The sequence below is a fragment of the Toxoplasma gondii genome, chromosome VIII (genome assembly GCF_000006565.2).
Source record: "Toxoplasma gondii ME49 chromosome VIII, whole genome shotgun sequence".
NCBI lineage: Eukaryota > Apicomplexa > Conoidasida > Eucoccidiorida > Sarcocystidae > Toxoplasma > Toxoplasma gondii.
Genome location: NC_031476.1, coordinates 6872008 through 6887272, shown reverse-complemented (window position 1 = coordinate 6887272; position 15265 = coordinate 6872008). Strand labels below are relative to the sequence as shown.

The 15265-nt window shown below is 53.7% G+C and overlaps 2 protein-coding genes across 2 annotated transcripts; one reads left to right on the top strand and one right to left on the bottom strand.

Moving 5' to 3' along the window:
- Positions 1–223: 223 nt before the first annotated feature.
- TGME49_200440 (hypothetical protein) lies at positions 224–4101 on the bottom strand (the record flags this gene model as incomplete). The annotated part of the gene is made up of 2 exons (XM_002371925.1): positions 224–1220; positions 2222–4101. The coding sequence occupies 2 exons, from the start codon at positions 4099–4101 to the stop codon at positions 224–226; spliced, it is 2877 nt and encodes a 958-aa protein (XP_002371966.1).
- A 2693-nt stretch (positions 4102–6794) lies between these two features.
- Positions 6795–13928, top strand: TGME49_200430 (cytidine and deoxycytidylate deaminase zinc-binding region domain-containing protein; the record flags this gene model as incomplete). Its single annotated transcript, XM_018779154.1, has 11 exons — positions 6795–7494; positions 8230–8299; positions 8988–9108; positions 9388–9457; positions 10077–10145; positions 11113–11215; positions 11783–11813; positions 12397–12550; positions 12842–12921; positions 13219–13287; positions 13851–13928. The coding sequence occupies 11 exons, from the start codon at positions 6795–6797 to the stop codon at positions 13926–13928; spliced, it is 1545 nt and encodes a 514-aa protein (XP_018636519.1).
- Between the last annotated feature and the right edge of the window lie 1337 nt (positions 13929–15265).

The window sequence follows — 15265 nt, the reverse complement described above, 5'->3', positions numbered from 1 at the left end:
GTCCCCTGACAGGTCTGTCGCAACCGACTGCACTCTCCTAGCCGCTACTCGAATTGGGTCGAACAGAGGCGTGAGAGTCTCTCGGATTTTGTAAGTGCCTCCACGTGCGAGGTCCCTACCCTCCAGATCCCAAAGCGAATAGAGACACACGACAGTGTCTCCGATGGTGAGCAAGCTTCTGGACGTCTGAAGAGCCCCGGCACAGCTGAGTTGTTCGCTCTTTTTAGGCTTCTTCTTCAGTCGCATCTTGACTGGATGCTTCCTCGTCGGTTTCTTCATCCCGCTGTGGCCGCGTTGTGCGCGGGTTTGCGGCGAAGGCGAGGACGAGCAAAGTCAAAGGAACGAACTCGGTGAGGAGGTAGAGGCAGATGTCAAAGCTCTCCTTCTGCTTCTGGAAGAAGGACGACGAAGCCGCTGGGTAGTAGTGGGGAATCACCTCCGTTCCAACCATGAGAAGGTAAATTCCTCGCAGGAAAAGCAGCGGGGGGCAGAACAGCGTGAGGCGCCGAAGGCGTCTCCAGGCATGGCATCTCCTGGGTTCTTCCGGTCTTGATGACCAGCAAGAGTCAACACAGCAGACGTCCGCCAGACACTCCCAGATCGGCGAAAGCCCCGTCGAAAACCGCGACACGGCGCGAACTTCCTCAACAGCCTCATCGCTTCTCTCCCTGCCCTCCCTGCTTTCTCCTGTCTCCGTGTCTCTGAAGAAGAGACGATAGAGAAAAGGAAGCCAGCGTTTCAGCCACGCCGCACAGCCAAGCCCGCGAGGCTCCGTCTCTCGGCCTCGAGCCGCAGAACAGGATTCGCAGTAGTAGGAGTCGAGCAGAGGAGCAGGGAAGTCGGGCGCGCGGTGGTACTCGAAGCCGCACCCCAGCGAGGCAGGTGGAGTCATCTGCATGCGATCGCTTTCGAGCACGCGAAGTGTCTCGTGCGTCTCTGAGCCGTCGCGCTTGTGGGGTCGAGGCAGGGTGGAAGGTCGGTACACGAGCGGCGGGTCTTGGCAGGCGAGGAAAGCGCGACGGGAGACGTCGGAGAAGTGGAGAGGGCACTGCGGAAGTGAGCAGAGGCGGTGCTCTTGTTCGGTGCGACGGTAAGACAGAGAAGGCAGCGCGTAGGCAGAAGCCTCCTGCGAGGAGAGCTGTCGCAACACCCGCCGTCCGAAGAAACTCCAGGCGACGGCGAGGAGGGAGAAAGACAGCCCCAAGAGAATTGCAGAGCACCTGAGAGACGCAGAGCACCAGAGAGAGAAGTCGATCAGACGGGAGAGAGGCTGGTGTTGCACGTCGCGGCGTCTCCGATCGAAACTTAAAAAGAACTCCGTTTATGGATTCTTCTCTGGTTTGCTAGAGTGCCGCATGCAACAGGGGAAGTGCGACGGCCCTCGAACGCGAATAAATCAGAGAAGGAAACAATCGACCGCGCTGGTTGTTCGGCCTGCAAGCTGGAGTCACCACCGATCGAAGTGTAAAGTCCCGAGATGTCGGGTCACGAAGAACGAGAGTCACGGAAAGAGAAGCCGACACGAGACTAAGGCAGTCGACGAAGGGTGAAGAGGTTCGCAGGTCGAATTCGGAGTTGCACTGAATGGCGCAGGCGACGTAACACCCTGAAGAGATAGACATTCGGAGACACATCGGGGAGAGAGAAGACCCACAGAGAACGTCGAAAAGAGACACTCACCACGCTTCAAAAGCTTCGTGAAACGCGTAGGGCACGATCGCTCCACACTCACACACAGAGGAGACGCGAAATCGCAAAGGAGAGCCGAGAGGAAAGAAGCAAGGTGAAGAACATGCAGACAAGAGCAGAGGAGGGACCACGCACGAATGCAGAAAGTTCCCGCGGCGTCGCATGCTCCTTTCTTCTTGACGAACTACGTCTCTTTCCTTGAGTTTCCATCCCAAAGTCAGTGTCTTATCTCGTGTTCCTCCTGTCTCCAGTCCCTCCTGGGCGTGCAGACACAGCTAGACGAACAAGACGATTAACTCGTCACTCTCAATAGGCAATTGAATGCCGGAGGAAACGGCGACGTATGTTTGACCTTCTGCGGGCAGTGCGCTGAGTCGAGAGACGGAGCGTGGCAGGCCCAGCAGATTTACTGATGCGACAAGAAGCCACTGCCTCGAGTCGAGACCAACGTTGAGTGACCCGGATGCGACAGATCCACAGGCCGCCAACGCCGTGACTACGAGACTGGTCGCGCGAAGCAGGAGAGACCTACCTAGCGAACAGGTGCGCTTCTTCGCTGGTGTTGTGTTCGAGGGCCATCAGAGCGACGGACGCGAAAAGAATCCAGACCAGAAGCAGAGACACGTAGCTGGAGAGCACCCACCAAAAGGTGGCGTTTCCGTGGAGTGCACTCGCATTGTGCAGGTCAATCAAAAACAACACCAGGAGGCCGTACACGCTGATGCACAGCATGGGCGGCAACGAACGCACGACGGTCCTGACCCACAGGGGATTCGGACTGAGGAACCTCGAAGCAGAAGAGGTAGAAGAAGAAGAGGAAGAAGACGAAGGAGAAGACGAGTGTTTGAGGGAGGAGGAAGGCAACTGTCGAGCGTCTTGGGAGGACATTCGCGCGAAAGGAAGAGCCGATTCTGAAACGCGAGTCGCAGCAGCGTTCGCCTCGGGCGCTGCTGAGGCAAGCAGAGCGAAAGCGGGAGGCGAATCCACGACCGAGGCGAGAAAGGGTGCAGCGAGCGCAGGAGCAGAGAGCGGAGAGGAGACGTGCATTTCCTCCGATTCACGCGTTCCCAAATCCGTATGATGGAGACCAGTCGAAGCCTCTAGAGTCTGTACCTCTCGGCTAAAATGAAGACCGGGAGAATCTCCAGAAAGTTGAGTCTTCGCTCTCCGACTGTGCAACTGACTGTGCGCCGACGCATGCTCGGCGGCCTCCCTCTCATCGTCTTCCTCTGCGTTGCTCCCTTGATTTTCAGGCTTTCTCGTCTCGTTTCCTCCTGTGCATGGCGGCGAAACGCAGGGGCGCCGCGGCGTTGGTTCTCTGGACTTCTCAGGAGACCGTCGGACTCTCTTCTCAACAGTTCCTTCTTCCTTTCTCGCGCCTCGGCGTCCCCGGCTCCCGCCAGTGTCTCCGTCTCTCGCTGAGAAGGTTGGGGCGCCAGAGAAGTCGACAAGAAGTTGCGCTTCGCCTTCGTCCGCGGTATTTCCAGTTTTCTCTTGACCACCGAGCCTTTCTTTGTCTGCAGCAGGCAGAGGCTGACGACCGGAAGGAGTTCCCGGGAACGACAGCAAACCAGACAGAGTCTCAGAAGAAGGACCAGAAGGAGAAGATGGAGAAGAAGGAGGAGCAGAAGAAGAAGAAGAAACAGAAGAGAAAGGAGAGGACGGAAAAGGAGGAGAGGAAGACGAGGAAGGAGAAGAAAGAGCAGGATCAGGAGAAGACGAAGGGAAGGGAAAAGAAAAAGAAAGACTAGGAAGTGACACAGGAGATGAAGAAGAATCAGACAGAGGAGACGAGTCAGAAGGACGAGGTGAATGAGAAAGATCTGTCATAAATGAAAGGGAAACGGAAGCGACCTCCGCCTGATCGGATGGGTGGCCTGCAGGCCGCTGCGTGTCGAACAGGAGAGCCGCGGCGCCAGGACTCGTATCGGGTCGACCAACGGAGAAGGGGATGTTGTCATAGGGGACGACGAGTTGGAGCAAGAGAAGCAGAGAGCGCAGCAGCGAGGCGAATGTGACGAGAGAGAGGATTTTGATCCTCATTGACGCCCCGTCAAAGGTGAAGAGTTGCGCCGAAGTTGTGTGCCTTTCGCTTGAGAGAGAAGAAAAGAAGTTGAGGTACCTCCTCACCCTGCCGCGACTCTCCCCGGCTGTGTACGCAGAAGTCGAGCAAGGCGTGTTCCTGTCGCTGGGAAGGTCCCCCGAGAAAGGCCGAGGAGAGGACGAGGAAAGAGACCGAGAGAGCGAGGATCCAGAGTCGCAGCCAGGTCTTGAGAAGGGGGACAGGTTGAGCCTCTTCCGTCGACACTGGGAAGCCGAGAAGAAGCCCAAGAGAAAAAAAAGAAAGCTCGACGCTCCCAGCAGCCAAGACGGCGCGGGCGAGGCCCAGATCAACGTCGCAGAGGCGGACATGGGAGGCGCACGAGGAAGCGAGGAAATAAAGAAAGAGATCCCGAAAACGCTAGGAACAAGGAAGGGAAGACATCTACGAGGGAAGACCCATGGATATCAAATTGGAAGAGAAAAAGCAGAGAAGACGCGACCAGTGAAGGAGAGAAAAGGAGAAGGACAGGAGACCGGTAACCCCACCGGGAAGAGTAAGCCGACTGCGAGGAAGGAACGACGAGGAACAGCGTGCAGAAGCTCACAAGTTGTGCCGTTCATTCTTTCTGACTTGAAACAGAAACACCGTGGAAGTCAACCTTGAGTTTTCTGCCCTTTCTCCTTACGGATAATCCTAGATCGCTTTGACTGTCTGTGGTATGTGCAGGCATGGTGAGCAATCTGCCTTCCTTCTCCAACTTCAGTCACCTTGAACGAACGGCATCAGGAGCAGAGGTGTGGATCCGTTGACCGTCCGGGGTAAACGGAGAAGAAGCAGAGCTTGAGCCGCATTTTCATTTCTTCTTTTGGACAAATGGAAAATAGGATCTGGCTTCCGGCGAGACGCCGCTGTGTAGGAACGAGAGCCAGAGAGAGGAAACGTGATTGCACGCCCTCGACGTCCACGGGTCTCTGCAAGTCAAGACTTTGACGAACCAGCGGGTCCCTCAAAGTTGAAGGCAAATGATCTTCCTTCCGCACTGCAGATTCGCTAGACACTTCTCCACCGCTTCGTGGATCGTGTTTGCCCTGTCAGTGAAACTGAAAAAAGGAAAAGCTTCCTCGCGCACATCCCGTCGCTGGTGGTAGCTCGTCGCGGAGACCCTCGCGATTCTCGCAAAGTCTGGAGCGCTGCTTCCCTAGTTTCAATGACCGTTGCCTTCCAACTAATTTCAGGCGTCTCCCTAGCGCGGTTGGACAATGCCTCTGTGTCCACGTTCAGCTCCACCAGAGTGAACGAAGAAGGATCCAAAAGTTAAAGCATGCACTCGTGAATGTAGCTGCACCACTTTTGCTGTAGAGACAGCTGGCAACTTGGAGTTCTCAATGCCGAAAGCGCAAACCTGAAAGGCAAGTGAACTAAAAATTGGAGTGAACTCCCCTTGCTTTCCTCTCGGGTAGCGGAAGGAAGTGCCACAAACCCTTCCGTTCGTTGCACACCGAGGATCAGTGCCAGCGACGAGAAAAATCAGACGCTTGGACTTGGGTGGCTTGCCACGACAAGAACGGAACCGAAATCGCGATGAAAACGATCTTGTCAGATTCGTCCTTCATAGGAATTCTGAAGGCGCGACCTAGCCGCGGTTCGCGAAAAAGCTGCATGCAGATGTGCGAGCGGCAAGAAGTCGGAAAAAGGGATTGAGCAGGCATTACCTCTCGGTCAAAATCGGCTGGCCTTTCGTGTCTCAAGAGGCAGAAAATGCGACCACGTGATGTGGGGAGTATGTACACTCCACACTCGACGATGTCAAGTCCTTTCTGTCCTCGCTTCCGCGGAGCATCTGCAGAACATAGTCGTTCCTCACCTCTGCCGCGACAGGTCGTGCGGGGGTCGTGCGGGAGGAGACCCAAAGAGGCGACTGAGTTTCTCTGGAATTGAAGGAGAAAAAGAGAACAGCTGTCTACACTTTTGGAGGGAAAGGCGTGTGCCCAGTTCTTCCGGACTGTGACGGACCTTTTCCGCCGAAGTGTGCAGAGTTCTGATCGGTTGTCCTCGATTTGTCGTCGCATGTGCTCTCTCGTCCGCGTTCAGACCCTCCCAGTGTCTCGTGGGGGTCGGCGCGAAGGTCTTGTCTTCACTTTGAAATGTTTTTATTTTCTGGATGTCCGCGAGGGAACTCGCCTCCGTCTCTCCCGGACGTCTCGGTGAACGTTCTCGTAAGAAACAGAGAACACGAATTTACTGCCCCTCTGCTCATACAAGAGTTTCAAAGGTTTTCTTCTACAAATTTCGAGTCAAGATTCAAGGCTGCAAATGCCTTTCGTTGGGGGGTTCTCGAGCACCAGGCCACAGACCCGCTAAACCTGTCTCATCCCTGCTGCTCTTCCATGTGTCGCGTCCTGTTGTCTCTTGTCAAAAGAGAAACTGCTGTCGCCTATCGTCGATGTTGATCATCTAACTTTTTGCCTGGTTTCGGGGTAGAGAGTTCCGACGCGTCCACGACACAAACGGTCACTTTAAGAACGCATTTCTCTCGGAGTTTTCGGCTGCCCTCGGTCTCCGCTTTCCTCCGGTTTCTCCTTCTCTCCGTGTTCCTTTGCATGCACGCTCTCTCTGCTTCCTCAGCTCGGTTTTCTGTAGAACACCTTATGTCCACCTTCGCGTTTTCTCTCTCGCTTCTGTCCTTCGCGTCGATCGTCTCTCTCTGAGTCTCCTTCTTCTCTCGGAGGGTTTCATCAGCCGACCTCTTTCCCGGCCACACTCTTTTCCTTTTCCAAGCGGGCGCTACGCTCTTCGCTCTCCTTCGTCTCCCTGTCTTTCTATTATATGACCATTTCCACGAAGTCCCCCGTCCTATTCCCCTGACCCTCGCTTCATCGCTTCTCCCTCTCTTCTCCTCTCTTCTTCATCTTCTCCTCTCTTCTTCCCTTATTCTCCTTGTCCTCTTCTCTTCTTCTCTTCATCCTCGCTTCCTCTTCTCCTCCCTCTCGTCTTCGTCTATTTCTCTTCTGTTCTTCTGTTCCCCTTCCTGGGTCTCCATTCTCTCATTTTTCTCTGAAGAATGGTTGTTCTGGGCCTGGTGGGGCCGCTGCAGAGCGGCAAGCGTTCCGTGGCGAAGATTCTCGAAGAAGACTTTAGCTTCAAGATCCTTTACTTGTCTTGCGTGCCGCCTGTCTCGTCTGCCTCCGGCGTGTTTCCTGCTTCTTGTCCTCTCCGCTCCGCACAGCACCCGCCCTGCCTCTTCGATTCCGTCTCTCCTTCTCCCAGAGAAGGCGGACGGATCCCCGCCGAGGAGAAGAGACGTCCGAGTCACCTGCTGTCTCCGTCTGCCTCCAATGGACGAAGCTCTTCTCCACCGGATGTACGCACACCTCGGCTTCCCCACACCCAGCTCCTGGTCTCTTCGAGCCGCGGAGCTTCTGAGTCTTCTGGAGGCGAGGTGACCAGCTCAGACGCAGACCGAGTCTCTGAAGAAGAGAGAAAAACGTTTTATCCAGCTGGATCCTGTGGGGCCAACGGCTGCTCTCACCAGGTTCTCAGCGTCTCGGCAACCAGGGATCGACCTTTTCCGCGCACTGTGGACGCTCCAGAGTCTCTCGCCTGTGTGAGCGAAGAGAAGAGATACGACAGTGCTCGTCAAGAGGGCAAGGCGGCTGAAGCGTCTACTGCCCGGCCTCCGGAGTCCAGGGCGAGTTCCGGTTCTCAGTCTCCAGACGCTTCTTTTTTGTCCTTCTCCGACCCAGAACAAATCGTTGATTTTGGTGCGCACGCTTCAGCAGAGAGAAGGAAAAAACGAGAGTTCGCGGTGTGTCGCTCGGACGGTCTGTCGATGCGCTGTGCTTCGCTGAACGGTTTTGTGGCTCCAGACAACTGCATATCTGTGGTCTTCGATGTAACGCGCATTCTGGTCCTTCTGTGAGCTTCTTTTTCTACACCAGGCATCTGAGTATCCTCTCTTCTGACAAACTCTTTCCACTTCAGTTCCACGTTGGGCTGACGGCACTGGACTCGCGGTCATCCATACAGTGTCTCACGGCCGCCAAAATACTTTTCATCGGCACTTTCGTGGAAACAGTGCCACAGAAAATACACCGCCTCTTGTGAAGATGCAGATCAACGCGTTCTGTCCGCTTCTCGCATCTTCATCGCGGCCGTGATTCAGATCCTCCGTCTGCATTTCCTAGCACTGTGCGACGTCCTTACGCAGACTGCCTCTCGCTTGTTCTCCGGAGTGCGGGTGTAGAAAGGCTCATATAGTCAGATATGCCCGTGGCGCATGCCGGGGGGCATTTGCTCGTTCGTGTCTTCTTCGTCCTAGGTCACTCCACTGTCAGTCTTGTGTCTGCAGAGCTGCTCTGTGTGTTTCTCCTCTCAGCAGGAGGCAGCGGCACAGAGCGCTTGTTTGCCGTGTGTCTCAGTCAGAGACTACCAAGCATCTGTGCACTTCATTCTTCTGTTACAGGCAAGCGTCTTTTCTGTTGACTTTGTTTTCTCAGTCACGAGCCGGTGGCGAGAGAACTTCGTGGTCCTGGGCATTTCCCGACTGGAGGAAGTGAGAGTGCTGCGGTACGTCTCTTCTTCTGCAAAGGAAAGTGTGTCTTCGATCCGCTGGCGACGGGGGTGTGGCAGGCGACAAAACCCAAAACTCGATTTCAGAGATCAACCCACACACGGGGAGCGCGCGCGTTCGCCTTCGCCGGTAGCGCAAAAAAGTGTTTCATCTCTGAACTCTGAGTTCGACTTTTCGGCTCCCTCCTCACTCATGTAACTTTCGCAGACCGGTTATACTGGTCTGCCTTCTCTGCAGTATCACCACCAGCGTCAGCTCTGCCTCCCGTTTGCTCTTCCTGTCTAGAAGCGTCGCGTCTTCGTAACCCCAAGAGACAAGACACAACTCGAGTTCTTCGCCGCCCAGCATTCGACTTCACCAAACCTATTTAGAGCAGTTTGCACTTTGAAATCCGCGAACCACGTGACGGAGGCGACAGGTCGTGTTTCTTAGTGTCTCTTGCTTCCTCTGTCTGACTGTGGAAATGGGGGGGCGTGAGACGGGACAACGGCTCCTGAAGGAGGAGAGCAGATCTGTTCCTGTCCGTGATTTCCTTCGTGTGTCTTCACCGCGTACGGAAGCGCACAGGAGGGTCGACGAGGCTCGTGTCTTGCTTTTTCAAGCGCCGGTCGACTGCGATTGCACTCACAAGACTCCAATCACTGAACTCTCCGCTGCCCCTGCCGCGATTCATCTGCGCCTCAGGAAGCGGCCGTTCTTCGCCCTGGTCGCCGTCGACGCGCCGCTGGGCGTGCGACTCGCTCGGATGCGAGCGAAAGCGGGATTGGCGTTCTCGATGGAAGAAATGATTGCTCGAGAAGACCAGGTAGGCGCGAATTCAGTGTAAGGGTACCCCCCAGGAGGACCCGGCTGCGCGAGGTGGCTCTAGACTCGTGTTTCGTCGTTCTCCTGGTTGTTCCGCTCTTTCCGCCTTCCGAATGCCGCTGTGACTTCGACGTCGAGTCGCGAGAACACAGCGGCGCTCTGACCCTTCTGCGTTCACGCGTGCATTCACCGTTCTGCGCACAGCCTCTCAACTGACCGTGAAACAGTGAAATACATCAGGCGACCGTGAAAACAAGGCTCGTGTTTTCGGTGCTTGCAGCTCTGCTTTCGGCCCAGCCAGTCTGGCGCCAATTCCCCTGCGGCCGCCGGCGTGGATGGCGTTCGAGTCTGTAAGGAAAAGAGCTGGCAACGTTCATCAGTACCCGCGACCCCCACACATCTACAAGTTTCTGATGTGAAGATAGAGTCATCTCGATGCATGTGTATACCCACTTACACACAGACATACATACATACGTACATACATATTAATGAGTATATATCACGAGTCGTGAACGTGAACGATCTCGAGGTGTTCTTAGTGTCCGTTGTTCGATGTGAAGACAGTTGGATTACCACGTCTTCTCACGCATCTGCGCAGCTTCATGTGAAGGTAGAAGTGTCTACATGTGTGCACATGCCTGTGTCCATGTGTCTACAAATAAGCCGGGACGCTGTTGGTGTGTTCTTGCTACCTCTCCCTTCTCCGGTTGCGTTCCATTTCCCATGCTCTTGGACGTTTGTTCGCGTTCTTTTCATGATCACCATGAAGTGTGCGTTACGTGTAATGGCGTCCCCCGGATAGGGAACGAGCGTAATTCAGCAGAGAGGATTTCGTCGGCTCTTTCGGGGAGTTTTGGTCAACGGCCGCGTCGGTGGTGTTCCATTCTTTTCCTCTGCTTGCCGCTACCCCGAGTGCCTTGTGCTACGTCCCCACTCTTTTCTTTCTGCTCGATTTGCTCGGTGCAGGCATGGCTGTCGCGGATGTTCACTTGATGGCCGACGGATGCAGCAGTCTTCTCCGCCAGAAAATCGCGTGTACGTCTCTCTCCGTAGTTCGGTTCTAACATGCGTTCGAGCTTCACGCCAACAGACTTGCACGTGGAGAGACTCCGTTGAGGTTGCTCAAGAGGCTTCCAACTGCGTGCTGTCTGTAGGGGTGTTTGGAAGGTCATCGAACAAAGTGGGCGGCACCTGAAAGTAGCGGTGTAGACTGGAAAAGGACTCCTCAAGTTAAATTAGAACTAAGCTGCAAGCCGTTCAAGGAGACACTCTCTCCGGCTGTGCAGCTTCGCTGAGACTTGATGAACCTGTCGCCCCCCCCCAGTTGTGCCGAGTGTGACGCATGCCCAGGAACTGTGAGACTTGAAAGGAACTCCCTTGCTGACACAGTTCGTTTTTCTTCACAAAAATCAAGTAAAAATTAGCAAGAGACGTGCAGATTACAGTCATCACATACGGCTCTTTTGCAGCATGTTGATATTTCTAGCAATGTAATAAAAGCTTCCACAAGATCCCTACACACGGCTGCGAGAGCCATTTGTGAACTACGAATCGCGTCTCTTCTCTAACACCTCCTTCAAAAGGCCCGCACCGTTAACGTCACTGTATATGTATATAAAGAGAGAGGGATTTAGATCTGTGTAGTTATACATCGGTAGATATACATATATAGGAAAAAATACAAGTATACATACACATAGGTAAAAATATATGCATTTGTTTGTTTAGGTAGATATAGACATATTGATATGTGAATTTCCGTCTATTCTAGAGTATGTTTGTCTGCATCGTGTGATCGCGTGTACAGCATCGTAAACAGGCTTCTCGTTGCCTTGAGGGCGGATGTGGTTCTTCTTTTGGTGTGGATCCCGTGTGGAAATCTTCGTCTTTCTACCATTCCGAATTCCTTCCTGTTCTGGCCGTTTCGATGCCCTGAGAAGAAAGAAGATTGGCTTCATCGTCGCGCTCAAAAAAATGGCCCTTTCTCTTCCCTTTGTTGCAGCTGCTGGATTTCTTTGTGAAGAGCTCGTTCGACCTTCCTGGGATACATATTTTATGCGTCTTACCTTTTTGGCCTCTACGCGGTCAAACTGCATGAAACGCCGGTAAGATCCGTTTTTCTCTGGACTCCAAATCGCGACTTTTTGTGTCGAAAATGGCACTTCTTGTCCTTCACAGCCAGTCGGTTCTGTGCGCCGCCACCTGGACTGCTCAAGGCAGCCGACACCTTCAAGTCAAGGTTGCAGTGGACTGCTGATCCGCGTCTGAGGTGTTTGTCATTGACACGCCCTTCTGTACAATCTCTGTTGCTTCGACTTGAATTCTTCTTTACCAGTGTGAACAGATAAATCCTCGACGTCAGCGGTGTGCGCCTGACTGAAAGGGCAAACTGTCAACAAAGACGAAATCCCTAAGTTTTCTCTTTCCACGTCGCCTTTCCCCCTCAAAAATCCTCGGTGTAGATACGGATCGCCGTTAGACATGCTACTCGAGAAGGATCACAGATTCTGTCTGGACGTTTCAGCTCTGTATTTCGCTTTTCTTGGCATGTCGTGGCTAGTAGACAATGGGGCACATGTCGTTCGTCTGCCGCGAATTCAGCGGTTCGCCTCTCCAGCCTGTCTCTTCAGTTCTGTCTGTTGCCGACCGTTGTTCGGGCGTCGTGTGTACAGGGTCGGAGCGATCGTTGCGCGAGGCAATCGGGTACGTCCTCTTGTTTCCATTCTTTTCAATGTTTACGCTTCACGGAATGCTCTGCCCGAGTCCTTCTATGCTGCTTCCTGCGCATGTTGCGAATTCGCTGTGTGCTGGTCGTTTCAGTCTCGTTCAGCACCGCGGGAGGGAACGGGTCGGCATCCGTTTCGGAGCATCCACGCCGAGTGGTACTCCTGGGGTCGGTCTAATTGGCCTTTGATTTCCTCGCCTCTCCTCGAGAGCTGTCATAAAAAGAGAGATGTTCAGCTGTGCACTTGCAGCAACCCAGGATGCAAGTATATTGGTACAAAGCGCGTGTGACTCGCATTTCGGATCTCCATCTCCCATCACCTCTTGTGCGTAGACTATTTCTCTTGGAGTCAAGAGAGACTTCTCCCTTTATGAAGCAGTGGTGGCGCTCGAGGCACCTTTCCGTCGTCGAGGGTTTCTGCTCGTGAAGAGTGACTGCCACCCTTGCCATCTGCGTCTCCTTGATACTCGTGAAGTCTCCCCATGTCCCCAACGCGTATCCTAGCCTAGGACTGCTGCTTCTTTGTGGTCTGTGTTTTAACTCTCCGTTTGTCCGCTCCAGGTAATCGCTACTGGGTACAACGGCACTCCCTCGCAAGCAGCGAACTGTAACGCAGGCGGCTGTGCAAGGTGCAACGACCCGAGTGTGTCTCAGGGGAGAGCCCTCGAGGCTTGCGAGTGTATCCATGCAGAGGCGAACGCTCTGTTGGAGGCAGGTAGGAAACTTTGGTTCTTCTGTCTTTGTCCAGGCCACAAAGTGGGGAACGATCTTCCCCTCAAGTGTTCTGGGCGTTTGTGGTCTCTTTCCTGTGGCGCGCACTTGACACCGGCCTGTTTACCGGACGTTCTTTGCCTAGAGGCACGCGTTCAGTCACACTTGTGCGATCCTCTGTCGACGCACAGATGGACGGACCTCTTTCATCGAGAACCGCACTTGTCTGACTCTTTCGATCACCTTACTTCATCCCCGGATGCGTATTTCTCCTTGTTTGGACTTCGCAACTCAGGTCGAGACCGCGCGATGAACGGCACGCTCTACGTCACCTGCCTGCCGTGTCTGGGGTGCGCTAAGCTCGTCGTTCAGTCCGTAAGAAGACTTTTTCGCCTCTTTTCAACACATGTAGAGTCGCTACAACTATTGCAAAACTGCGTTTCCAAGGTTGGAGACCGAGCTGGCAGTTCGATGCTCTCTGGACGCTGACGGCTGACTGTGTCCAGAGTGGCGTTTCGTTCGCAGTATTTAAAACCAAGCGGCGATGTGGGTCGGTTCTCTCTTGCGCCTTTTAGCTTTTGTCTCTCTAGAGCGGAAAAGTCAGGTTTTTCCAAAACAGATACAGAAAAGAGTCTGATCTAAGCCAGCGCTTTCCTGTGAGGCAACCGTCAGGCAATTCGAACGGTGGTGTATGCGGAAGAGTACGACGATAAAAGTGGCGCTCTTGACCTTCTCACCCGGGTATGAAAATCGAGAAACTAAGGAAAGCAAAATGTGACTCAAGAGAAAGCGAAGCGATTTGGGTGGCCGTGCTAAAGTCGAGTGGACGTACAGCAGGTGCACCCCTGCGGCCAGCCGACCTGTTTTCGGGTTCTGCGCTCTTTTGCGCTTGTCTAATGTTTTCTTTTGGGTAGTGGCTTACACATCCTACACGTATTCGCAGTATGTGGATGGAGAAGCATCGTGCGTTTGTTCAACTGATGAAACAGCCACGCCAATTCCAGAATTCTCGACGGTGGGTGGAGAGTCGCGCATCTGGCCCCACCCGCACTGAAGGGACTAGAGACCGAAGTTGGGACCAGAACCGTCTTGTACTCGGATGCAGTTACACACGAAGCCGGCGGCCCCTGTGCAGTTTGACGGGTCGTGTGTCGAGACACTGTGGTGCAATGGTTTCGAGGGCAAGAAGTCGTCTTTTCGCTCGGAAGTTTCGCGTGTCTGAATGAGCGCGAACGCCCCATTTTGCCTGGCAGGCTGGAGAACATGCAGAGTTCAAGACTGAAAACTGTTTTTGTGTTCTGCAGATGGGGGTCAGCGTGAGACGGTTCGCGGACGACCACCCGGGAGTGCCCGGCATGACCGTCGCCGTGAAGAGCTTTTAAGCCAAGAGGCGGAGACGAATGGTCGAGCGTCTGCGTTTGTGTCTTCTTCATTTTCGACGTTGATTTCTCCTCTGGCTGTCACTGACCTCGTGCGAGAACCTGTCTCTTGAGGTTAACAGAAGACGCGTTCGACCTCAGGTTTCTAGCCCGTGACAGAAGCCAGTCGCACACAAGCAGGCGCTGGGCGGGGGTGGAGTTGTATCTGGGAGATGTCTAAGTGAAGTGGGAACTCTGTGAAAACTGGAAACGTGTGCCGTGCTTTTTCTGTTTCGGGCTAAACCGAAGAAACACGCGCCGAAGTGTCCGACATACATCTCGGCTTCACCTTGTTGCTACACGCAACTTATTAGACACACTAGTCCAGAAGAACGCTTAGAGAGAGCTGTTTGCGAGAACGAGCCGTCAGTTCACCCCATTGGGAAAACTTCTTGTTTACCTAAGTACTAGGTCATGAGATGGCTTTGACACAGAGGTCGTTGAAAAAATTTAGGCACACTTGGCAACAGTGTGGAGGGCGCACTACTTTTTCGTATTGTTTTTGAACACGACCTAAAATACTCTTCTGTGAATCACTTGTCGAAGAAAATCAACGATAATTCAGATGAAACTCGTCTTCAGTCCTTTCTGTTCAATGTCTGTCGGAACCAAGGAGGCACAAGCCACTCATACCCCTCTCTGCAGCGACGTGGAGACTTGGTCGGACACGTTTGACGCTAACTACTCGGCCAATCATGTGGAATCTCAAACTAGTCTGAAATCATGAAAGTAAACCATAAAAGAAAGCATGTGTGGTGTTCAAGGCATGGACTACCGAATGTAGGACAGCGCACCAAGGCGGGTCTCTGAAGATTCCCGAGTGTGCTTGCTTCACCGAAAACACGGCTTTGGGGAGTCCAAGTCAAAAGGAAGACGGACTGTAACAGGAGAGTCGTCCTTTTTCCCTCTACCAGGTCTGAGAGAATGGCGAGACGTTCAACGCGGCGGTTTCTTTTGAGAAGCTTCGATGGGTCCCGCGCAGAGACTCGCAAAGCCTGCGGTGCGACGTTGCGCACCGTGCTTGCGTTCTGCATGTGTTGCAGTCCACTTTGGCTCTGCAAGAGGCGACGCGAAAAGAAAGACAGTCTTTATATTCCCGAGTCCCCGAAGTGCCGGTAAGTTTCTTTTTTCGAGGAGTAGATTCGCGAGGAAAAGGGAACTTGCGAGACAGCTAGCCAGACAGGCGGCCGCTCCGTCCTGGCGTTTTGAGTTGCAGGCGTTCCACCTTTTTTCGCGCTCGATGTCTGTCGCTATTTTGCTTTTTCGGAAACCCCTTCACGCGTTTATTTTTCTCGTCTCAA